We start from the raw sequence: 26764 nt of genomic DNA, 5'->3' as shown, positions 1-26764 counted from the left end.
AACCTGTTTACAGATGCTTCTGAGCATATGCAGTTTCTGAGAACTCATTAACTCTAAAAACTCTGCTCTTGAGGGAAGCTAGTAACACCACCTTACCAGCACAGGAATTCAAATGCTACTGGAGAGTGACTGGAGGTACAAGTCTGTAAATGACTTGAATATCAAATTTTCTTAGCTTTTGCTTTATTCATCTTCTAAGGCACAAAGAGAAACTTAATTTTGTTCTCATTTGCAGGGAAAGGGGCATTTTGCATTCTACACTCACTACATGCTCTCTTGTCCCCCGTGATGGTGAGATAGCAGTTCAGTACTAATCTGTGACCCACTCTGAGCACCCACTGATTGAGGGTGTGTTAAGCCTGGAAAGACATGAATGAGCTTGAAAGTATCCATCAGAAAGAAGACAAACATGTGGTAGGTAGTGAGAGATACTAAATACAAAATCTTTCACAAAACCTGATGCTGCTCCAGCAGGTAATGGGTACTTGAGTACAAAATGAGTTTATTAGAAGCTCCTGGCTGAAAAAGCTTGACTTACGTCATACCAGAGATAAGACTGAATGACCCAAAAATCTCTCCCTCTAGCCTACAAAGAAGGGAAGCAATCAAAGAAAAAATCCACCAGCAGTAGCATTAACAAAATTGGATAATTATCCAGTCATACACTGACTGAACTGGCACCTAATGGCAAACTGTCTCTGTCCTGTACAACTTTTGAAGCTGCTTTTTGCAGCCAAAATCATCCACAGCCCTTAACTGTGAATTGTGATTCATTTCAGCCACAGTTTTGTGGCTGTAACAGCTGTGGCTATAACATCTAGCAGAAGAATGAAATTCCTTTAATAACCTAACCCTACATTATCACTTTTTAATTGGATTCATCCATTAGAAAGACCCCAGAAAGAAGGATGGTCATGAAGGATAAAACTGATGGCAACAGCCAAAAACTGTATAGCCCTTTCCTGCAGGGACACAGAAACTTCAAGACCCCTTACACACCTGCTTCGAGCTTCCTTCCAGGCAGCTTTGCTGTGGAACTCTCAGCACTGTAGATTAAACATTTGTGGGTTTTTTAAACTGTACTCTATTCTCTACTCTGAAGAGGCTTTGTAAATGCCATCCAGACATCCATGGAGCTGAGTTAGAGGTTGGAGGAGAAATGGTTTCTGTGTTCAGAAGCGCTGTTTGCGATGCTGGGGTCGGGGCGCTCACCGGACGCTGCTGCAGGCTCGGCAGGGCTCTGAGCGGGGCGCTGAGCTGCGGTCCGGCTGCTTGCTGAGGCTCACACCCAATTAACAGCAACCAAACAGGAAGATTCTCCTAGCACCAACGGCCTGCTGATTCATCTGTTGTTGCACTGTGCTGCTGGACCCATTACCACGTTTGATTTCGTTTGTACCGTGCTAATTGTGAAAAATATACTGGCAGACCCTTGCTTTGGGGCATGAAAGATCAACAAAGCAAATTGCTGCTGCCTTTTAGGGCAATCAAAATACAACCCCTAAGATAAATTTGGAATGGCTTGCAGAAGCTGCAGAGTAGGGAGCTAAAAAGGTTTTAATCCTTGTTTAGACCTTTGTAATTTTTTTTTTTGGGGGGGGATGGGGAGAAGGTGAAGTTTTTTAACATCTGACCTTCATAAAGCATATTGTGTGAAGGATTCCTTAACATACATAATCCTTTTCCCTTTTTAATCCTTTTTTGACATTCAAAAATTCCCAACAGTTGTGTTTAAACTGCTAAGACAATTTTCTTTTCTGGTACCTCTCTAAGTTTAGTAATGACAGCTGGAAAGACATAAATAAGCAGATTAAAGGATGGAACTTTCCTCTAAATTCTTGCATTTTGGCAGCAAGTAAAATCTTAACTAATGAGAATTACTGGTAACTAAGATTTTCTTTTAAATAGATTGCGATGAAGTTCCCATAATAGAAAATGAAAATGGACAAAATAAAATTCCATAAAAGATGCTGCATCTGTTCAGCCAATAATGCTTTTGCACTTCACACCATGTGACAGCAATTAATGAGTGTTTCTGTCACCTACAGAACGCTCCGTGGGGGAACCTGTGGGCACACTTCTCTAAGCTCCCCAGCATCCACCCTCACCAGCTACAACCGATGAAGATGAGGATGGAGGAATAACAAATACTAAAAAAAAAAAAAAGACTCATAAGATTCATAAGCATGTTTAGGGTTGCCCCTTAAGCTAAAATATTCCCCTGAGATATCAGAGAAACATGAAAAGATTTCAAAGGTCTGTTTCAGGATGTGCCATTTCAGATGGCTTTAACATCTCACATCTTTTAAAGGTCTTCTAAAAAGGTCAGGTTTTGAATTCTTGCAAATTTATTCCTTTTAGCTAAAACACAAAGTATGACAGAAAGTCTTCATTTGTTGTTAGTAGTAGTAGTCCTGTAGTTAGATTGATCCAAATATTTACTTAGCAATAGTGCTTATGTGGTAGCACATGTAATCACCCCACCAATGCCTTGTTCTCAACTATTAGTTCTTAATTCTGCAAGCTTCTAAATGCCCTTCTCCCTCACTGAGATCCAGAATAAACTCCCTCCTGGGCAGAGAGGAGCACATGCATTTCTGTGATTTTGTACCAGTTCTGTGGAGTCTCTCAAAATGTTAAGACTATCAACCCAGATTTTCATGGCAATAAGAATGTAATTTAACTTACACACACAGACAAACCATACAAACTGCATTTATTTAACTCATACAGTACAAGGAATATAAGAAATTTTGCTTAACATATGTATTTAAAATTCTTTTTCAGTATTTTAATTTTAAAACCTAACATTCATTTAGAAAGTATACGATCAAAACCAACTTGAAAACCAGTTAGGAAGTATTTTTATTCTGTTTCTTCACAGATTGTCACACGGGAATGTTTAAAATAATTTTTTTTCTGCATAAAAGCCAGAAAAAAACCCCTTTTCTGTAATCTCTTGTGTACATAGCTGCAAAGTTTTCTAGCTGCATTTGAATAAGTGTTATCTTTTAAGATGATAAGAAATTGAAACTCAATCTTTTCTTGCTACTCAAAGTAACACAAGCTTTGCCACAGGAATGCATAAAGTATCGTTCATCTACTTTGAGCTGGTGCTCTCAAAATGTGCACGGGACATTTGCTCTGGCTAGCTTCTTACATAATAAAAAATTAGCTTATCAGAGCATAGCAAAGTGCTCCTTTAACTGTTTCATCAGCTGCTGTGTATCAACATGGCCTGGAAATGCTTCTTCAGACTTCTGAGCCGCTGTGTAACTTCTCTGAAGATCTCCAACCTGTAAAAACCACACAAACTGATTTAGAAAATCCAAGCACTGCAGTGTTTGTACTCTTTGCATTCTGTGCAGTACATTTCTGGTGCTCACAAATTTTAAGCACAGCTGGTCCAAAGAGCGAACAGTCAGAGTAAGGACATTTGGAGGCAGGATTATGTCACACTTACATCAAGGGATGAGAAAGACAGAAATGTCATTTTAATGGCTGCTTCAAGACATCAGCTTAATGTCTTGAAGCATCCATATTCCATTTCACCCAACTTCTTGGAGAATGGACAAGGCACACACCATACCCAGTGCTTGAAGTACGGAGGAATAAAAAAATAGAAGTTTTGCTTTTAAACTCCATAGAAGTGCTATTGTATAAACAAACAAAACACAACCCATCAGGCCTCTGTAAAAAAACCACTGTGATTTCCTGTTTCCTCACAGAGATGCACAACAATGTTGGAGAACTAAAGGTGCTCCTCTGTTGCTTTTAGAAGAAATTGTTCCCAACTCAGAGAACTTAATTTTTTTCCTAAATAGGCATCATTTTTTGGAAGGTTTAAAAGGAAAGCATGTCAGAAAGTGGGTTCAGCAAAAAAGAACCCAAAGATTTGGGAACACTTCTAGTAAAACTGATTACTCCTGAATGGGAAAGGAGGAGCTATGGACAGCCAGGAGGCCTTTTTTGCTTGTGCATCACTCAACACAGATCTTCAGTGTGCCAAGAATTCTCTGAAGGAGAAAAAAACCAAAGTCCTGCCCAGAGAAGTCATGTTCTGTAAACCATGGCCGTACACTGAATTTAAGGATTGCATTGCCCCACTGCACCAACACCTAGCTGATGTGGCTGGGTGTCTTCTACAACCTGTGAAGAGTCCTTTGTGTAACAAGACATTTGCAGACTAGGATTTACTCCCCAAACAGTAAGTAAGAAATGCAATTATTCAACACCCTCTTGTGTTTCACAATGAAGGGGATACACTTACAAATTAATGGGTTATTCCCTTCTTAATGTGTGCACTTCAGCATCTGTAGGAGTGGAGCTGCCCACACAACACAGATTCATAACAGAATCATGAAGGTGTAGGCACAAGCAAAGAAGCAATTTTTTTCTTGTGAAGAAACAAGAAAAAAATTTCTACAAGTTTCTCTTATTAACAGGAATGCTGGACCCTGTTAATACAGTGTCTTAGACACTCTGCATGAAATAGATTATTAACACAAAAAAATCAGAGGTTGTAAAGCTGAATAACAGATTTTCCTTTTGAGATCAGTAAGATACTATCAGTAAAGGATATTCTTTCTATCATTACTAGTAAATCATATGATATTATTACACTTCACATTCTGAAAAAGCTCCTGACTGCAAAGACTGTAGATGGAATTGATAATCTTTCAGGCATTTGGACAATTATAAAGTTACTTCATAGCCAGTTGGCCTCATTTTTTCTCAAAAGCAAATATTGGAATGGCTACTTTGACACACTTCTAGGTATTAAAATGAAAATGTAATTTAGCATTTTCCTTCAGTTTATGTACTCTGTATTCTTTTGTCTTATCTATCTGGAAGTCTTAGTAATAACAATAAAAAACCAGCTGCCTCACCAAGGCTCAATTTTTAGATTACAAGAACAGGATAATGCATTACCTTCTCTGAGAGTATGGCAACATTGAAATGGGGCTCATACATGTGAGGTGCTAAAGATGAAGCAGTCTGCAGCAAAGCTCTTGCCTATAAAGAGAAATGAAAAAAATAATATAGTGACATCTGGGAGGGAGAGTAACAAGAATCTAATGCAATATTCATAATCCTTAAAAGAAATCATCCTATGTTTACTAAGTCATTACTAAGAAAGCCATTTTCAAAAAGGTTACATCAATAGTGTAGGCATAACAGAATCAAATAACATTGAAATGAATAAAGACTTTTAGTTGAATCAGAAAAAAAAATTATTGGGACATACTAAATTAAGCAATTCAATTTTAAACCCCGAGGACAATACATAACATAAATTAAATAAAACTCAAAGTATTTAAAGAACACCCCACTGTATTTATCTGTTGTCTCTGACAGCTCTGTCTTAACCATCCCTGAAACCATAAATTTTATCATATAAATGACAGCTTTCACACTCAAACATTTAAATAAAATTAGGGGTTTTTTCCTCACTAGCAAAATAGAGGCATAAAAAGGTAAAACAAAGTATCAGAGTGTATAGCTTCATGCTGTAAATCCAATGCAGAATTAAGGTCCACTTGTGAAAGATTTTACTAAAAAAACATGCAGAACTTAATGGGGAAAATTCCAAAATGTTTCAAAACAAAAGTAACTATAAACTGTGGCAAGACTGAGCTAGAAACTTATTAAAACTTCCTACATTTGAAAAATCTGAGTACATGTAACAGTATTTATGAAAGATCATTGTGAAATAAAATCCAAGATAAGCAAAATGTAATCCCCTTTTTATTCTTCTGTGCATATTTTTATTGCCAAATTTATCCCAGTTTTAATTATACATGTGATACAAGAAGAAAACTGAAAATTTTAAGCTAAAAACTAAAGTAGACAGAAAGCTATTCTAATGGAAAGGGTTTGCAGTGCTGGTTATGAGCAACCAGAACTTCCACAATCGAGGGTATGCTCCACTAGGGAATCAAATGTCTAAAAATTTACTGATTATGAAACTGAAACTAAACCCAAAGTTTATCTGTCACTGGAAACATCCAGTTCTAGGTTCATTTCAGTGTTTCCATGGTAATTGCTAGGTTATCTGAATAAAGTTAACTTCTGTCTAAGACAATCTGCTCTTAAAAAGGTATTTATAATTCATTTTAGCTCTATGATGTATACATGAATCCATCAAATTAGCTCGTTCTCATGAGGTCTAAAACAAGCCCACAGGAGTTCTGTCCAAAACTGCCCAAACAACAAGTATTCATTTTCCCTGCATGTGTATAAAAATGGTTGCATTTATTCCACCATGCATGTCAATTATATATCTAAGCACAATATACTCAGTACACTCACACTAGGTAAGATGAACCACCAAGCTCATTGATGCAAAGGTGTTTATCAAGAACCTGTTGCTTTCTGACAAAATTCTAATGTGATCTCCTTGCTAAAAAAGCCCCAACTTTCAAGATATAATCTCATTGCTTTTTTCTGCCACCCAACAAAAGTATGTTATCTACATTTATTAACTGAATATACAGTCAGTTGTCTTTTAAGTGAAGATTTCAAAGCACAGGGGTTTGCTTTGGGTATCAATTTAAAAAAAACAAACAAACATCTCAACAACTGCAAAGTTGTTGGAAACCTTGCTTGTCTTTGATGATTCATTTGGATATGCCAAAGAATAAGCAGTTTAATGGGAGATGGCATGACAATACACTGAAACATGTAAAATAGTCATCCACAGTTTCTGCCTCTAACAGTAAGTTAGACATTCATATGATGCCTCCACCCCAGAGAAATGACATGTTTGTTAAATACAAAATGCTTAAATGAAGCATTCTCCTTAGGCTGGGACTCAGCACTGACCTGTTCAGTGTGACCTTTTCTCATTTCCAGCACAGCCAAGTTGTTGTAAGCTTCTGCGTAGTCGTTATTGTTGACTAAGGTCAGCTTGAAACACTGGTAAGCCAGATTCAGGTCTCCTATGCCCTAAAAGAAAGACTGTGTTTTCATTTGTGAAAAGACTGGGAACTACATGCATCTGTTTTGGGTTTTGGAGTATCTTTTCACCCATAGTGGAATGCAAATTACAATAAAAACATGCTGATCAGAAATGTATGTGCTTTCTTCCCAGATCCTCTCATTTTTTCTTTATTCTTTCTCTAGACAGAATAATTTCTCTCCAGAAGAAACTTCCATGCTTCAAGTGATATTCACTTCATCTAATTTAACTTCTGGAATATTAAAGTGGCATCTAAAGACTATGCTATCTGCTACTGTCTATAGCAGGGTAAGAAAAACTGAGATGTCTCCAGAGGGGAAGTCATCTTGCTTCTCTGTCTCTACACATATTTAAGTTAAGGAAGATTCACTCCTCAGATGGAGCAGCTGACTAATGCTACTCTAGTGTTAAGACTGACACTGACACAGCATCAGGTTAAACATCAAAAGTGACATGCTGAAAAATACAGGCACATCAGCTCAAATTTCAATCTTTAAGGCAGTAAAAATTACAGTGTTTATCCTAGCTGCAGTACTTGTGCAGTACAAGACACAGTTGTGTGTCTGACTCAAATCATTATCAGCAATTGAAGACAACTCATGTTAGAAAACTCATGTCAAAAACTTCATTCAGCAAACTTATTCTGGGCATGTAGCTAAAGAGAAATCCAACACAACTTCTTGCAGAACATCTGCAAAAATGGGCAAGACTGTAAGAAAATTTGTGTAGAAATTTAACAAAGTTTATCACACAACTACACAATATTTCTACAGCTGCCTTTAAGACAGGAAAATACCTTCTCAACTATGACCTACTTAGTGCTTTAATATTGGCTAGTTGGTGCTGAATGTGTATCTTTATGACAAGAGAATCAGTCTAATTCTCCATGTAAAACAAATAACAGTTCCTAGAAAAATATCTTTAATTCCTTTTTTTTTTGTCAGATTAGCTTGTTTTGCAGCCAAGGCCTTCAAGGGCTGGTATATGTTTTAATTTTTTTAGAATGATGGGAAGCTTAAAGATAGTGGGGAGTGAGCATCTTTTAGCAGGAGAAAGCCACATTCTGTAAAGTACAGAGCTTTTTCTTTTGCTGCTTCTTTCCCACTGAAGTGCAAATAAACATTCCATCTGTACTAGACTTTATCGTGTACACTATCAGGTTTCATATTTCCAAGAAGGGAAATGACTCCTTCCTAGTTTTTACATTTTTTATAAATTTTACTTATTCAGAAAGATGGTTAATATTTTTCATACCACAGCCACATGTCCCAAGTTGTACCACACATCTGCTGTCTCCTCCTCATTTTCAGCCAAAAACAGTGCCCTTTCAAATGAAGATAGTGTCATATCATATTGCTGGGCATAGAAGCAACAGAGGCCCAGATTGTTAAAGAGCTGGCAGTTATAAACACCCATCTGCAGGAGCCGTCTAGATTGAAAGAAAACATTTGTTTTATTTTTTTTTATTAATTTCAAGTAGGAGTTCTATTCTAAAAGAAAAAAATCTCTCCTCCTTTCTCCCTATTCTGAGAGGGTGTAAAAACCAAGTGTTACAGTCTTACACTTGCTAGTTTCTAGAAGAACAGTGCAAGGTACTTTTTATTAGAATAACAACTGTGCAAAAGTCTGTGTAAATTAGTAATTTCTGTCTTCTTGGCTGGGTCTCATGATCTGACTTTACTGTAAGATAGAGATGTAGCAGACTTTCTCTTTCTGCTTTCCAATCCCTTGACATCAATCAAGCTGTAGTTTATTGCAGTTACTTTATATAATTCTTAAGACTTCAATTTTTTGCTTGATTCCCATCCTTCAGTACTGCTCTAATTAGTAATAGTATATTTAGAGGTGAATGTATATTAATCTTACACATCAAGCATAAATAAGATTTTGATTCACATTGATATTGTTTAATGTGTCTTTTAAAATGGAGATGTATTATAAAAATTCTATTTATTCATATTTATTGGAATAAACAGAAATGCTATGAGGGCCAGGGAAAAAGAGGGCTGCTGCCTGCAGCATGGCTGTGATTTTCTGAACCTAAAGCACAAAAGAGCTCAAGTCCAACAGAAATGTGATGATAGCGCTCTTGCTGACTTAATCTGCTCTTAGGGAGGGAATGTCAGGCTCCTTTGCACTCTGACTGTATTGGAATAAAAATCAAGCAGCAGTGTTAACACTATCTTTTCACTGCTTTCAGAAAAACACACAGGAAGCGCAGCCTGAATTCAAGTCAGGAATTTTGTGGTCACAACACCTGGTCACTTCAGGTGGAGTAAGGGCTCCTTGTGCCTTCTGTATGCAATTGAAGTTGAGGGTAAGATCCACTGTTCTCAAACTGCGAAAGAACTTTCCTTGTTTATTGGCTGAATGATAATCTATGTTGATACTTCTACATACTCCTCATATAATGATTACAAGTTTGTAGTGATGTACTTATCACTGTATAAAAAGATACAGAAATTGGAAACTGATTTTATGGTAATATTTGTCCAAATGCTCATTCATACTCTTGTGCCAATCTGCTGATTAATTTTTTCCCTGCATTAAAAAGATCAACCCTTTATATTACCTTCTCACATATTCTGTTCCCCCTCCCTCCCTCCCTCTCCCTAAGTACAGATACCTGTAAAACCGCAGAGCTATCTCAGGTTGGTCTGAATAGAAATGGTTACTGCCAATGCATGCAATGGCTTCCACATGAGTATTGTCTTGTTTCAACACGTCCTTATAGTACTCTGCAGCTGAGGAGATATTGTTCATTTCCTATACAATTGGACAAAAATTCCAATTACTTCTACTGTTTATCACCTATTTTTAATGTGGAACTCATTAAAATGTTAATCTACAGGGTGCTTTATCTATGCCCTGTAGAGTACCCAACTGAGAATAATTATATATACTCTTAAAGTTCTCTGATTGTACCATTCAACACCACTGTCTGGCATCTTCACATGCAACACACGTATCCATGAGAGGAATGCACAATGATTTATTAGTAATATCTTTACCTGAAATTACCTCTATGCCACAGCTACAACAAGAAATTAATTTGGTTTTTATTTTTCAGAAAAAGAGACAGCCTGTTGTATTCAGTTTGGAAGTTGAAGGGGGACTACAGAGGTGGCTTCTGTGAGAAGCTTCCAGAGCTTCCTCCACATCCAACAGAGCCAATGTCAGCTGGTTCTGGAATGAACCCAGTGCTGGCCTCAAGGCTGAGCTCATCAGAGAAGGTAGTTACATCTCTGTGATAACATATAACATATTTAAAAAGGAAAAACAAGTTTCTGTACAGATATAACTGTGGCCAGGAAGAGAGGAGAAAACATGAGAGCAACAACTCTGCAGACACCAAGGTGAGTGCAGAAGGAGGGGCAGGAGGTGCTCCAGGCACCGGAGCTGAGATTCCCCTGCAGCCTGTGGTGAGGCAGCTGTGCCCCTGAATCCTGTGGAGGTCAACAGGGAAGCAGAGATGCACCTGCAGCTTGTAGAGAAGTTCCATGCAGGAGCAGATGACCCTGCTGTGGGCTGTGACCCTGTGGCAGCTCTGTGCTGGAACAGGCTCCTGGCAGGACCTGTGGCCCCAAGAGGAGAGGAGCCCACAGTGGATCAGGTTCACTGACAGGACTTGTGACCCCCCTTGTGACCTGGGGGACCCTGCTGGAGCAGCACCACGTGCAATAGACATTTGCCCCTCCTGGCACAATGTCTTGTGGCACCCAGACCTGTGCAGTTTCCAGCATAGCAACACAGAACAGACTGACTTCCCCACACAAGGTCTCAACTATTTTCAGTGTTTTTTAAATCAAGTCATTAATTGCTCTGAACACAAACGAGAATATAATTACATATGAAAATCTATTATGTGCCTTTGAAAACAGGAATTGTGAATTCACCAAAACTTGTACTACCTAGGATATGACAGTTAAGAAAACTGTATTATATATAAATACATGCTTGGATGTGTGCTACTTGGAAGATGATTTAGGGTAAACTCACTGCTATAAATGACAGTGCACTGAGGGGTTCAAGGCCCTGAGAATCTATCCCCTACAAGAAAAAAAAAATTAGAAAATCAAACTTGCTTCTGTGTTTATATAGGAAAAATTTCTACCTGTGTGATGTAGATACAATGTGCTCCCAACAAAACTAAAGAAAAAGCCTTTATATAACCTCAGCAGTGTATTTAGCTAAAAAAAAAAGAAAAAATAAAAAGAATTTCTTGTGATTCAAGGAAATGGTGATAAAGCAGTCCCTTTAAAAATTACGTAGTTTTTTTAAAACCAAAACCTTTCTATAACTCTTTGTACTCTCAAAAGTTAGTGACTGAGAAGAAAAGCTCTGATTAAGATGTCTGATACATATATTCCACTTGTGAGGCTATACAATGAAAGCCACCCTATGCTGCAGTGCAAATCTTTGCTAATGAAGCTATAATCCTTCATTCAAGTGTCAGTGCAAAACTAGATCCTGTCAAATATATTCTGCTCTTTAATAATTCCTTAAAGGGTTATGCAATGTTATGTATGGTTCTGCAAAATAACATCTATATTAAAAACTATTCAACAATTCAGAAAGAAAAGCCTCCAAAAATTATGCAGCTGTTTTTTTCTTGCTGAAGGGCAAAAAGGATTTAATATGAAAATGGATTAAGGCTTAGGGGTTAGATGAGAATGATGAGAACAGGACAGAATGCCAAGCATGAATATAGACACAAAAAAAAATTCATTACTTTGTTTTTAACATTTGTTCTAGAATAGCACTTGACCAACTTTCAGTGCAAAAACAATACAAAATCGACCATTCGACATGAAAATACAGAATTTTAAAATACAAAATACATGGTTACCATGCTAAAGGGAAACTACTTTATAACTAATCCTACTTAATATAACATTTACTTCCTAACTAAGAAACATTCACATTCTAACTGCTCTCAGAGCGTTAAGAGACCAATGACAACACATAGTGCTAATAAAAACAACACAGACAAATAAATTATTTTGCTGTTTAATTTTGCTGGCTGGTGCAGTTTTAGTATGATGAAATACATATGAACTAGCAAGGACAACATCTGGACAATTTGACTTAATATGGACTTGCTTCTGCATGCCAAGGGCAAATGGGATCTCACTGGTATGATTAATTGCTGAAACAAATAAGCCTGCAGGGCTCCCCTGACATTACCTTGTTACCTTTGTGGAAAGTTACCTGTTTTGCATTAGTGACACTGAAAATCAGCACAGTGGGTTTTTGATAACCTTAGTTATCTTCAACTATTGCCTCTTTTCTTACTCAAGCAGCTACATTTGGCCCCTATAAGGATTGCATAGTGGGTGCATACCTCATAGATTCTGGCAATTCCACAAATAAGAGTCACTTCTCCAGGAAATCGCTCTAACCCTTGCTTGAAAAGGTTCAAAGCTGTTACAGGCTGATCCAAGCGCAAATACACCTAGGCAAATAAAAAGTGTATATAGATGTCAACTGTCTGACTTTTATACAGGTTCTGCTGTTTAACAAGGGAGATAAATAAAAGGGATGACACCTCCATTTATACAGGAAACCATTAGTTGAGATGATGAATAATACTGGGAAAATAATGGAGTGAATACTGAATAAATCTGTGTAATGAAGATAAAATACGCTACTTATGATAATTAAATTTACCTAGGATTGCATGATTAATTTGAATATTACTAATTTAAAATATCTTCTTATTTATTATCATATATAATATAGTTTGACACTGAGGTGAAGTCATCACCTTGAATTAAAAAAAAAATCACCCTGTTTAATCTATTTTCAAAAACTAGGGTTTAGGCTTGAAAGAACTGGACCTTCAGGCTGATAATGCTGGCATATCAAAATGTTTTTCTTAGTTGAATAAGACTGCACTGCACAGAGCAGTGAAACTTTCAAGTTTCCTTACTGCTCAACCAACCTCTCTGTCACAAACAATAAAGTCCTATGGAAAGAGGGCAGTTTTCCCTCCGTGAGTTTGGCTTCTGTGTTGATTATGAAAATGTGCAGTGTGGATAATAATTGTGTGAGAACTGGCCATTCAATATGTCCAGTGTTGGTAGGGACCCCCTCAGCAGCTGTCTGAGAATACAGCTGTAAAGCCCTCCTGCTGTGGGGTATGGTAAACACAGCTACAGCAAAGGGAAAAACCCTGCACTCATGCTTTGGGAAACTAGATGGCTACAGTGATTTCCCTATCTCCCACTGAGTGGAAAATTATTTTGTTGAAGAAATAGTATATTAATCAGTGCTAATATTTCATACTAGTAAAGAAGAGAAAGAATCTGTGACTGCTGTCCTGATACAACCTTTTTGTGATGAAACATAAAACAAATGTCAGTGTTAGCTGAACACCTGAGAAACCTCCAATTTCTGCTTTTGCCCTTAAACTTCACGGACTTCTGACTGCCAACAATTACAACTGAACATTGTTTTTTTGCAATCCCATAGATATATACTGCTGTAGACACTTGCAAAGAATTCTTTCCTATGACCACTAAATGACATTCTTAATTATCAGAGAGCTGACAACTGTGAGTGTCTTCCAAGAAAGGGACTGCCATTCCAAGTTGGTCATTGGCAAAACGTTAAAACACAGGCATTTTTTCACTCATTCTGCTAATGTCACTCACATTTCCTGTATTAAGCTAGAAAACAAATGCCTTCTTGTGAAAATCTATAAAAGAGCAATGGTTTTGGAGGGCATGGTACTTAGTAGATTAGAACTGCATTAATTACATCATTAACCATGAATTATGCATCCCATTAAAAAAATGGAGAGTGTGAAACTCTGCCCCTTTTTTATATTTTTATCTTTGTTTATGAAGTATGTTTTCTGAGCATTAATGACTTAAATCTGCTCTATTGCTTTATCTAGAGGCTGACTCCAAAGATGCACTCACTTCAGATGCTAAAACCACACAGCCACAGTACTGTACTATGTAATTCCCATATCCAGTGTGATATCACACTATCCAACATCTCTGTAGACAGTAGAGCTGCTCTCTAGATAAATGGCAAAAGAAATTAAAAAATAGGTGGGGCAATTTCCATCTACTCACAGTTGCTTTGGGGAGACCTGCTCTTTAAAAGTACTACAGCTAATTATGGTCTATATGCTAAAAGGAGAATTGCTCCATTCTCTTTTTGGTCTCTCTCTTATCTCTTGTAAAAATATCCCATTTCTAGCTCTTCTAGGTCATGAAATACTTTGTAACTTCACAGCATGTCCTGACTGCTTTAACGATTCTTACTTTTTTTTTCCCTTCTTTTGGTCTTTTATATTTTTGTAAACTACATTTCAAGGGAGAGATCATTTTCAAGAAAATATTATTAAAAACCCAGATAGATGTTGCAATAATGAATATAAACAAAAATAACTAGTATCATAGTATCAGTATATTTCCATAGAACTTTATGCAATCTTATTATTTTTTAATGGCTGCTTAACTCAAGCCTGATTTTTTTAGTTCTGTTAAATTGAGCCATATCTCTGTGCCTTACTGTATTGCCTGTCCACTGACACTGAATTATGCTGTGCAATGTTTTATACTTGAGCAAGTTGGTCTATAGAGTGGGAGGTGGAAGTACAAATGCAGCTCCTGCCTGAGCTAGTACTGATGTAGAGGGATGCAAATCTCCTGTAATGAATCACTGATTGTTAATCCAATTACTCTGCCATTTGAATAATTCTGTGCAGTTCATGGAGCAAGTCCAGAGAAGGGCCAGCAAGATGATTAGAGGGATGGAACACCTCTCCTAGGAGGAAAGGCTGAGAGAGTTCAGTCAGCCTGGAGAACAGAAGGATGTGGGGTCACCTAAGTGCAGCCTTCCAGCACTTGACAGGACCCTACAAGAAAGCTGAAGAGGGACTTTTTACAGGGACATGTAGTGACAGGACAAGGGGAATGGCTTTGACCTGAAAGATGGTATGGTTATATTAGACACTAAGAAGACATTCTTCACTATGAGGACAATGAGGCATTGGAACAGGTTGCCCAGAGAAGCTGTGGATGCCCCATCCCTGACAGTGTTCAAGGCTGGGCTGGATGGGGCTCTGAGCAACATGGTCTAGTGGAAGGCACCCCTGTCCATGGGGGAGGGAGGGGGGGATTGGAACTGGATGATCACTGGCATCCCTTCCAACCCAAACTATTTTGTGATCCTATGTATTTTGTAGAATAATTTTGTGATAGAGACAGGAAAATTAATAAACTTCAATGAACTTCAAACACAGTACTGAAGACATGTCTCTAGATAGCAATGATGATTATTTAAATACAAAACATAAATTGCTCAGGAAATGTAAAGCACATATGAATATCTGAATCATCCACTAGCAGTGATGACTTTTGGACAGGCCTGTGACAATGAGCTTATGGGGAACTGCTAAAGAGCAACTGGTTTCATCTCCTTCTAGGACACATGGAAGAAAAATGCAGTTTTAGTTTCTCACAGGTCACCTTTTCTTGAATGTCTTAGAAAACATTTAGAATCAAATGTGTATCCTGGTAAAGAAGTAGTTCTGAGACTCAGCTGTACCACTTGTTCTTTTAAAGCTTTTAATGCCTTTATTTTGACAGAACATTCCCTGTTTCAAGGTCTCTGATTGCTTCCTTTAAACTCACTTTGTTTTGATTTTGCTTGTGAAACTAGGATTTTGAGCTTTGCTCTTTATTTACAGATTTATTGCATTTGTTTCCTAGGAGACCATATATAGCCACATTGTTCTTCATACTGGAACTCAAATAATTTTTTTAGCTACATAATCCTCATTGGAATTTAGAACAAAGAATCCAGTAACATAGAACATTTTTTAAATCTTGTTTGTGAAATCTGGGAGCTCTAAAATAATCTTGTAAACTATCGACTTCCACTGCAACGGTTAGCATGTATTGCCTCAGGCATGGAAACCACACACTTTTAAACACAATGATGTATCTGTGACTTACTTTTGCCAAGTACAAGATGGTATCAACCATGTCCTGCTGTTTAAGGGCTGACTTAAATTGCTTTTCAGCTTCACGATATAATCCCAACCTAAAGAGACAACAGATACATATAGAAGGTACTTGTTTACTGTTTTTTTTAAAGATTTCTTATAAGCTTATTAAATAATGAAGCAGTTCAAACTAAACCAAACATAAACTACCTGAAAGCACACTTTATGACCACATATTTGTGTGCACGTTAACAAAAAACATGTCATTATTTAAAGATAACAAAACAACCATCCAAAACTATATAAAAGACAAATCCACGAATTTTGGCCCCCTCTTACTCATGCAGCCTTCTAGAATGGTGAATTATGATGTACTCATATTCACAGGAATTCCTCCTGCTCTTAAAACAGACAGTAGAAAATGAGCATTTAATGTCTCAACTCTACCCAAACTGCTTCAGACCAGAATTTCCTCGCCCATGGCAAAGATCACACAGATAATCTCCACTGTGAATGAACACCACAGGAGTCTATTTCATCTCAAAGGCATTTGTTTTGCATAATTACAGTCAAATGTTTTTTACTAATCTATAAAAGCTACGTAACTACAAATTAAGAGGACCGTGCAATTTTAACAACAGAAAATGTTCTACTTTCTCATATATAAATTGCTTTTTGTTTCTGTCAGCCAAAGAGCACATGCTTGCAGAAGAAACACAAAACACAAACAGAACAAGCCAGCTAAAATGAAGAGGCACGGCCAATGGGGACATAAGGTAGTTTGGGATCCTGGAAGTCCATGTACCTGCTTGGGTGCATTAGTCTCTATAACACGATTCATAAAAATCCTGAAAGTAATCAATGACCTCTAAGCTTATGTATTGGGTTTGCATGAGAAGGTTTTGGTAGCTGGGGGATTCAGGAATAGCTTCTATGAGAAGCTGACATGTCTCTGATGTGCAACAGAGCCAATGCCAGAGGGCTCCAAGATGGAATCACAGCTGGCCAAGGCTGAGCCTATTCATGAGAGTAGTGGTGCCTCCATAATCAGCATAGGAATAATGTAACATGCAGGGAGAATACATTTAAGAAGGAGGAAAAAACAGTACAAGGGCAGGCAGAGAGTGGAGTAAGAATTTGTGGGAAGATCTACATACACCAAGGTCAGTGCAGAAGGAGCAGGAAGAGGTGCTCCAGAAGTTCCTCTGCAGCCCTTGGTGAAGACCATGGTGAGGCAGCTCTGCCCCTGCCCTGCAGCCCATGGAGGACTAAGAGGATGCAGAGATCCACCTGCAGCCTGTGAAGGAACCCATGCTGGAGCAGGTAGATGCCCAAAGAGGACTGTGACCCGATGGGACGCCCGTGCTGGAACATACTCCTGGCAAGAACTGTGGCCCCGTGGAGAGATGAGTCCACACTGGAGAAGGGGCAGCAGGACTCGTGACCCTGGGGAGGACTCATGCTGGAGAAGGGAAGAGTGTGAGGAGTCCTTCCCCTGAGGGAAGCAGCAGAGACAAACTGACTGCAACCTCCATTTCCTGTCCCTCTGTGTTGCTGGGAAGGGAGGAGGTAGAGAAAACAGGGAATGGAGTTGAGCCCAGGAAGAAGGAAAGGGTGGGTAGTTGCTTTAAGAATTGTTAATATTTCTCATTAACCTATTCTGATTTGATGCTTGTGTATGGGGTGCCAGCCTTAAGCCTCATCATAGTTTTAACTGGTACTTCTTGGGCAATACAATTCCGGCAGAAAGTGTCTAACATGAATATTTTATTCTGTATTATTTCATCAATCTCAAGTCCTCATTGACAGATTATTTCTCAAACTAATACTGCAACATTTATTTTATGTGATCTGTTTTAACAATAGCTCTTTGCATTTATTGACTGACTTTTCAAATAATTATTTTAAAATCCATTAACAAAGGCAAAACTGCAACTAATTCAGTTACTCACTATGGATGCCTTTATCTCAAGCAGTGGTCTCCTTGTGCATTAAAGGAGATTTAACTGTAAGTACAGCACTCTCCAACAAAACACTTTCTGAGCTATTTCTCACTGTTCAGCATTGCCCAACACACTCAGCAGTACAGGTTCTGCACTCACAATCACTCACCACAGAAGAAATGAACAATGGCTTACCTATAGTAGCACTTTCCAATTTGGACCTTCCACCACCAGTCCTTGAACTGTGCGTACTCAGTGGCAAGGGCTGCCAAATCTAGAGCCTTCCAAAATAAACCCATCATCTTAAAATTAATGTTTACACAAAGAAAACACAGTAAAGATGTTTGTAAAGAGAAAATGTTGAGCAAAAGTCCAGTTAACTTGAGGTGGAAGCACTGCTTTTTGTTTATTACTTTTACAGTTCAGTGCCTAAAATAGCTGAAAGCATTATTTGTCCCTATAAAAATAAGCAATCCAAACAGTTTCTTCGAAATCAGAGAAAACAGAAAATTAATTTGATCGGACTCCTGCAGTGCCACTTCAGAATACACTATTTGCTTAAGCACAAACACTTTTTCCAAGCTTCCCATCCTTTTTCAGTAAAAGTTGTTAAAACCAAGTAAAGTAAAGAAATAAAAGAAGAAATAAATGAGAAATTTTCATGTCATTGCTAATATCAGGTTGCCATCATTCAAACATGCACAATAAGAAATATTTCTTCCTTTAAAAAGTCTATAATGTAAACAATTATTTTATTACAGGAAAAACAGAGAAAAATTCTAAGAAACAGATATCTGTTGAAGATGGTGGAGGTCTAAAATCTCTTTTGTCTGGTATACTGGAAAAGCAGGTAAGCTAATCAATGTTCTCTGATCAGCCACCATAGCCAGAATCTATGGCCTTTCCTTTTTTAGCTATAATTTCAACACCTTTGGTAAAACAAATATATGTCTTTTCTGTACCACAACCTACCATAGAAATAATGGCTTACCTATAGTAAGTATAGTACCATTACCATTACCATAATAGTACCATTGTGTTTCTTTTTTTTTTTAATTTCATTTTATCTCAGAACATATCAAAGCCATGCTATGTTTTTTATATTTTCAGGATATCATCAGAAGTAGGGTAAAAAGTTTTAGCACAGAGTTGTTATAACAAAGAACCACCTTTTCTTGCCTGCTTTTTTAGGTAAACATTTTGCAGACCACAGAAATCAGGAAAAAGTTATCTATTAGGAACAATATGTAAAAGTTATGTGCACCAGTCACTCAGTAGCAGATAAACTAGTAATTCCAGGAAAAATTAATCTGAATATTGAAATGCTGTAAGAGCCCAGTTTAGTGACATCTATGCCTATGCTGGGTTTCTGTTCTTTCTGCTAGCAAAATGAGTCTGCAAGCAGTCAATGGGTTTACTTCTGACATAATGAAGAAAAGCCAGTGGAGATATGATAACTTAGACTCTCCTTTGGCTTTGTGAGAATGAAAAAGTAATTTGTTTTCTGTAGCAATTCAAGATAAGTAGTTGCATCAGTGCTGTCCCTAGGATAAAGAGACAGCTGTCATCATTCCCTGCCTCTGTGACAGGAGAGAGAAAACTCAGGTAAAACTACAACTCTGAATTCATTGTTTCTTCAAGTTGGGTGGAATCCTTGAAGGCCTTGGATGGCAGCTCTTTTCTTGGTTGCCCTTTGTTTCTCAATATCTTTGCAAATTGCCCAGCAGGGCCTTTGGATACTACAATTATAACGGGGAATAGGCTTGTATCAAGACAGAAATGGTCTGGGTACCCTTCTGGATAGATTCTTCCTTTCATGGGAAGGTACATAAGCAATTTTGTCCCAGTACTGGAAAATCTGCAAAAGTAATTGATGTTAAAACATTGGTTACTTCTGTTGCATTTACAGATGTTCAAACAACGTGGGTGACTGTCAAATACCACACCTGCTTCTAATGCAGCAGGAGCAGCCACTTCAGAGGGGTAAGGATCAGACTGCCAATACCATGCTCCAAAGAGCTTTCCTCAGAGCTCTCTGATGGCAAGGGCTCAAGAAGGAGGACTGAGTTTCAGAAAATGATCCCTTCTGCAGCTACACATTCAGGTTTCTTTCTGGTACCCTAATTGCTTCTGATAACTATTTTATGCAAGGCTAACAATTTTGGCTGTGATTGGAAAATGGGAACTAAGACTGCTTTAGGCTTAATAGACAGTAACATCAGCAGTTTATTTGTCAGTGCAGATCCTGAACTCTTCCTGGGGTCTTCTACTAGCATCAAGAAACACAGCATGACTTCATTTTGAAGTTAGCTTTTGAAATTTAATCCTGTTTTTATATTTTCCAATTAATGAAAAAGGAAAGGAATAAGAAGATCCTGTTTCTGATACTTTACAAGTGATTACAACAACTTCAGTCAAAAAATCCTACCAAAGTTACAAATACTTAGAAGTGTTTCCCTGAGAAGGCTTTGCACATGCTAAGTTAAAAACTTTTGCTGGTATAAAAAAAAAAAAAAAAAAATCTTTTGACAATGTGGCCCTTGAAATATTAGTAAATAGACTAAAATAGTCTTTTAAAAGTAAAACGTTTCAACTTGCCATGTCAATATGAACTGCTAGCATATTTAAATTTCAGTTTGCTGCAAAATTTGAGTTTTTAATTGTACAGTTTGACTACAAATCAATGTTCAATCTGCACAACATGTTAATTTAAAATCAGTCTGTAAGAGCAGTAGTGATATGCCTGTCCTGCACTCCTGTGTGTTGCTGGACATTGGTGTAGTCATATTAATATCTGAAAGGGAAAAACAGGATGGATTTGGAATTGGCAGACACTGATATGCCCTTTTAGGGATTTTTGATTGCAATATGTATATCAGTTCAAAAGGTACACTGCTTGTACTGAAAGTTTTAATAAACTTTAGGATATAACTCATCATCTGGACATACTGATGAGCTAAAGTTGTTACTGTCTAGAGCACTCAGCATACTCAAGAATGCAGAGCCCATTTCAACAACAGTCTTAACCCTGAGAAGCTTTTCAGAACAAATTTATTTTACTTCCAGTTCTTATGTTTGTGAAAATAAAAATGTCTAAAACCCCTGATACTTGGTGGATTTTTTGTTTCTTTTTTTAAAATTTTTTTTTAAAGAATTAAAATTAATGTAGATTCTTTAATTGTATTTAGCATGATTCTGAGTTTCTTTTTTTTGCCATTATTTCCCTTAGCTAAACTGTATTATAACTAAGACTTCCAAATTATCTACCAGCTGTAACACAGTATAAAACAGCCTGTAGGCTTGTGGCAATTTACTATTATATTACAAAATTAAATTGGTAAATGTACAGTTGTTTGACACAGTAATTTCATACAGAGTATTGTGTGCACCTAGAAATTAGATAGATGGAAATAATAGTGAGCATCTGCTGCTTCTTTCATGAGCTGTTGAATGGCAGTAATTTTCCCAGCAACAATTACTGACTTAAGTCTTATTTGTAGACAAATCAACACCAGATAGTCTATAAAATAGCTGAGGAAATGACATAAGCCATAGTCAATTTAACACAATTTATTTTGGTGAGTCTAGTCTGGATTTCTATATTTTGTAGATCTAACATAATTCCATTTCAAATAGATTTCTATCAGAGAGTATAAATACAAAGTATTGAGAAGGACTAAGGAGAAATGAGAGGTTGTAACTTCTGGCCACAAGTATATAGTGTACAATCTTTGTGCTTCCTCAGGACAAAGTGTTTTGCCATCATTACCCACCTGTGAAAAATGGCAAAATACAATGTCATGGTCTACTGAAAAAAGTAGCAGCTGAACTATTTCTGGACAAGTCTTTGAAACTGCCCTGCTCTTAGAGCATTTAGCCCATAAAATGGCTTTTAGAAATAGCTCAAGGAGTACAGAAAGTCAGTTATTAAGTACATGTGTTCAAAAGGAAACAAGTCAAGAACAGTAATGGATACAGAAATAGTATTTTCTTCAGACAAGTGTTTAATTTTTCATTACATAAGACAAAAGACTTTTGAATATATTTTCAAGTGCTGAAAAGCTCACTGCTTCTCTGTTCTTGCATCCCCACGTTTCTGATAATTGATAGATTACAGATATATTTAGTTTTAATTTGAACCAATTTCCTCACACTATTTATCCAGTTGAATGCACACTGATTAATGGCATTTCTCAACTGAAATTGCTGAGTCTTTTTTTTTTCTTTCTATATACTGGTTGAATATGAAACAGAAGATAAATAATAAAACTGCCTTTGTTTCTCAAATAATAATGCAAATGAGAACAGTACAGACTGTTCCAGTTCAGCACAGTGACAAGGAAAGGATATTGTCACTACTGCTTTGTGTTTTATTTTCAAAACTGCAGGAAGTAGTATTCTATCCATGCAGAAAGCCTAAAGTAAAGACTTTTCAAACTTAAGTCAATTTCCCAGGGTTCCATGCCTTTCAAGTGCTTTCATCTCATCTCAGGCATAAAAGTGTTGGGTTTTAAGAAAGTCCATTATCACACAGCAGCAGGAAATACAAAGATGTGAGAGATGTCAGTGATTGTTTTAACAAGTGATCAAGCAAGAGCCAGATAAACTTTAAAAAGTTAACATATATGCTGTTTCTCTGATGAACCCTAAGTGACTAAATTATTTTCAGGGAGATGTAAGATATTGAATTTGTGAAATGCCATTGCTAGGAGAGGTGAATAAACAGTGATGCAGCCACACATCAGCAGACATTAAAGTGTTTCTTTTTTTTAAGAAAAATTAATGCAGATGAGGTTCAACAGGAAGAGAGAACACTTTGGAGAATGGAGTTATATTGCAAATGGTTTAGAAAGCACATAAGAAAAGAGTCAGTGAAAGCAAATGAGAGAAAGCAAACTGAACAGCTAAAAAAATCACTTTAGAGATATACATTACATTATAAAGACACCTCTTTCTGTCATGTGGGAATTCAATTCCCAGCAATAGTTTCTTCCAATAAGATGCAATCATTAACCAAACACTGATCTCTCTCTCATTACACAGTAATGGTGGTGATTAAGCTGACACCTATTTGCTTGCAAGTATTTATTCAAACAGCTCAGGTGGGTAAAAAAATACACAGAACTCTTCCTGCAAGACAGTGATTTGGGATTCTCAGCAAGGATTTCAAAATACATGCAGCACAGTGCAGAAACATCTTCAATTTTTTCTGGAGTTCTTGAAAAAATGACTCACATTACATGAATGTATGTGTAGCCTACAGATGCTGCATGTCGTTCAAGTGTAGACACATGTAGCATCGTATCAAGTGTCCCTTTTATTCTTAGTGAACTGGATTTTCAGCAACAAACATAAATTCTTAGTTACTAGTGTGCTAAAACCCAGGTACCTCCTTGATATTCAGTACTGGATTATGTAAATGTCAATTTCCATTTCTCTCTGACATTTCTGACACTTGCACTTACTGTTTCAATGATATTTTGGATTAATAGTGCATTACAATTCAATCCTCTTGGAAGAATGCTATGCTATAAATTGACAGTGTACAACTTTAATCATTTGGTACTAGATTAAAAAGCTTCATATAGCAGTACATTTGGAAATTATTAGGAGCTATGTCAACAACAACAAAATATTTTTGGTGAGTGTTATTGATTAACTGGAGAGTTTAACTCCAGATCTAATTGCACACCAGCTAGTAGTGTTGCAGAAAGTTCAATAACTGTTTAGTCAACTATGCATTATTGACATAAATTTCTTTCAAAAAAACTTGAACATTTCAACTTGGTGCACATATCTGAAATAGCTATAAAATATACTGACACTTCATTAATTCCATACAGAGATCCTTTCCCTGGGTGAACTGCCAAAAAACCTCTGCAACAGTTATCACTTTCTGAAAGCTTAAACAATATGTACCTAAATTTGATCTTTCCATTCAGAGCAGTAACATATGAACCACAGAAGAAAAATTTTGGATAGGTTAAGAGGGAAACTATAATTAGGAAAATATTTGAAGAATAAATGTTACAGACAATTGTATGGACAATATAATCTTTGTCTTGATATCACAAAACACCTCAGCATTACAGATTTACATTTCTAGAAAAAGTATCCAAAACCCTATTGATATTTTATTTTTATGTAGTTTCACCAAATACATTTTCTTTTTATTCACCCAAATGCATAAGCAATCATCTCAGGGGTAAAAAATGTCAAGGGATGCTCAACAATACCTGTCTTGTCAGGTATTTTCACCTTCCTCTGTTAATGGACAGTCTTTTGTAACTTATACTCAAGCCTCAGGACTCTGAACTTTCTAGGCTACCACTTCAGTTCCAATTCAGTTACCAGTTCAGCTACCACTCAGGCTCCAATAAATTCCTTTAACATGAATTCAGAGACCTTGTCATGTTGATCACTGAGGGACCCAGTTTTAAGAATCAGAACGTTTAGCTTCTCAAAAAAGATACCAATCTAATATCAGTATCTTGGTATTTGCCAATTTTCATTCCTGACTATCACCCCTGTGAGAAAGGATTTCTCCCTCTTAAACAACTATTAATGCTTCCCTTCCATACTTGTGATGTTCTACCTGGATCCTTAGTTTAGCAGAATACAGACATAAATAACTCAATCATACATAATAAAATCTGAAAAAGGAACATATGAGTTACTTACATTTTTTATGTCATTTTCATGGTGAAAGATATACTCAAACAATGCCTGCCAGAAGAATATTTAAAACACTGTCATATTTCAAGAGAAAAATTGATAATATTCCTTCAGAGGAATATGGAATCTTGATTATGTTAAGCAGAAACTAATTCTTGAGGAAAACAATCACATTCACACATAACAAATGCTGACATTTGCATTTAAGACTCCAATAGACAAAAACTATAGATGTGCTATATTGTTGTCACAGGAAAGCATCCTAATTCCTAATCTGTTGCAAAAGATTAGCAGAATTGCTGCTTATCTTTGGTGCTTAACTTCACTTTAAAACATAAAAGCCAACTGTAACTTGAAAGTGAATATATATTTGAGAATCTGGTACAATTTTAATGACTTCTTAACTCTAAAACCAACCAGTGATCTAAAAAAAAGCTTTTTGCAATGGACACTCAGGTGCTTATATAGTGGCAAACCAACTTAAATTAAACACAGGTTTATTAAGAATGGAAGCTGAACAAACTTTGCCTTTGGAGAAAAAAAACTTTAGGCTCTGAAATATTTTGGGATCTGTAAAGGAAGAAAATGTTTTAAGAACTGTTTGTAAATTATAAATAAATGCTAATAATACTGTGCTTCTGAAACAAACCATCATAATAACAAAGCTTAAAGAAGTCACATTGATCAGCTGTGCTGTGCTTAGCTGCTTATAAGGCCACAACAATTACACAGCAAAATAACTGCAGCTTTTTTTTCCTCCTGTATAAAGCTAATTAAGTCATACTACCTTGTAGTTGATCTGCACTAGAATATTAGATGAGTCTATATCAGGCAATGGGGGTGGCATTTTCAGTGAATAAAATGACATTGAAAGATACTGGATAACTAAATGGAGACTGGAAGCCTCTGTTCCCAAAAATGTATTATGGGTGCTAGTAACTCAAGGTTCAATTGAGTTGAACCTTGACCTTCTGCATCCAAATCCCAGGTCTTAATTGCTTCAAAAGAACAGAATATTTTTCTAAATTTGTTTAATTCATTCTAAAACACCAGGAGAAAGTATTGCCCCATGAGGAAAGAAATACAGAACAAGACCTCCTAAGGGCTTCCATGACCCTTCTGCCAGATTTTCTTAGACAAAATTCTTAAAATATTTACCTTCAGGAAACTAGAGAATTACTAATGAATTGCCATATCTTGTGAGAAAAATAAACCACAACCTACTTTTCTTCTAGTTTCAGTCAGAAAAGACTCCAAACAGATGATTAAAAGACATTAAAGGATTATAAATAGTAACACATTTATAAGGAGCTTAGAATAGGTAGATAAGAAAAGAATAGACAATAAAGAAGTAGTGGAACATTTTCTCCTCTAGTTCAATAACAGAGAAGCATTTGGTAAAAGTGTGTAAATCTGAAGTGACAAGAAAGATGTTTTCTTGCACGGCCGGCATGAGGAATTTACTGCTGTTATGCACAGACTCTGACCTTCAAAAGGATTTAAGTGGCTGAACATTCACTTGGATAAAAATATCTAGAGTTATCTTAGTAAGTCTATTAAAAATCCCCAAGCTGAAAAAGAGAAAACTTTCTGTTTCATACCAGAGAACAGTTGATAACTGGGATTCACCAGAGGCTTTTTCTGGTGATAAGTGATACCTTATACATCTACTATGGTGTTTCCTGGGATAGTCTTTAACATGGTTAATGATAGTCAAAGAGAAGCCACATTTCCATATACTTCAAAATACTGGAAAACCTCAGACAGATAATCTAACTTTAAAAAAGATACAGTCAGGCTACTCTTCAAACACATAAGGAGAAAGTATGTAGGAGGTATTCATATACAAACATGAATAGACTGGCTAATTATGTGAATTCAATAGCTGCAAGGGTTATCACCTTTATGCACTGGGAGAGGTGACAGCACAAAAGTTTTGAAACTTTAATCAGTTATTCTTAATGGAGAGGGCAATCTGCATTCTCACCTCCTGCTTTGCCTTTAGCCTTACTGCTCTTTCTTTAAAAAAGAGTTATAAATCCATGTAGCTCCAAATTTAAACTTAGATCTTACATTCTGTGTGAAATGTTAATGTCATAATGTATTAGCTTCATAATACTGACAAGTACACTTGCTGCCTATGGATGTTTCTATGACTGTTGATTTACATGTTTTGGCTTAAGCTTCTTTTCATATGAAATTGAAGGAAGACAAATCTGC

The 26764-nt window shown here is 36.7% G+C and overlaps 1 protein-coding gene across 3 annotated transcripts in view; it reads right to left on the bottom strand.

The window, feature by feature from the left end:
* Positions 1–2694: 2694 nt before the first annotated feature.
* TTC8 (tetratricopeptide repeat domain 8) overlaps positions 2695–26764 on the bottom strand; it is a 40994-nt gene continuing 16924 nt past the window's right edge. For 2 of the 3 annotated variants that reach the window (XM_054634781.2, XM_077180600.1), the window contains 9 exons: positions 24551–24595; positions 18065–18150; positions 15937–16024; positions 12306–12416; positions 9588–9727; positions 8216–8390; positions 6826–6948; positions 4933–5016; positions 2695–3296 (listed from right to left, as the gene is read on the bottom strand). In XM_054634781.2, coding sequence (XP_054490756.1) covers positions 3180–3296; positions 4933–5016; positions 6826–6948; positions 8216–8390; positions 9588–9727; positions 12306–12416; positions 15937–16024; positions 18065–18150; positions 24551–24595 — 969 coding nt within the window. In that variant the 3' untranslated portion in view covers positions 2695–3179. The remainder of the gene's footprint in view (positions 3297–4932; positions 5017–6825; positions 6949–8215; positions 8391–9587; positions 9728–12305; positions 12417–15936; positions 16025–18064; positions 18151–24550; positions 24596–26764) is intronic. The other variant, XM_077180601.1, reaches the window with a different exon arrangement.

The sequence above is a fragment of the Agelaius phoeniceus genome, chromosome 6 (assembly GCF_051311805.1).
Source record: "Agelaius phoeniceus isolate bAgePho1 chromosome 6, bAgePho1.hap1, whole genome shotgun sequence".
NCBI classification, from domain to species: domain Eukaryota; kingdom Metazoa; phylum Chordata; class Aves; order Passeriformes; family Icteridae; genus Agelaius; species Agelaius phoeniceus.
The sequence above is the reverse complement of the archived record's forward strand: the minus strand, read 5'-3'. Positions and strand labels throughout refer to the sequence as shown.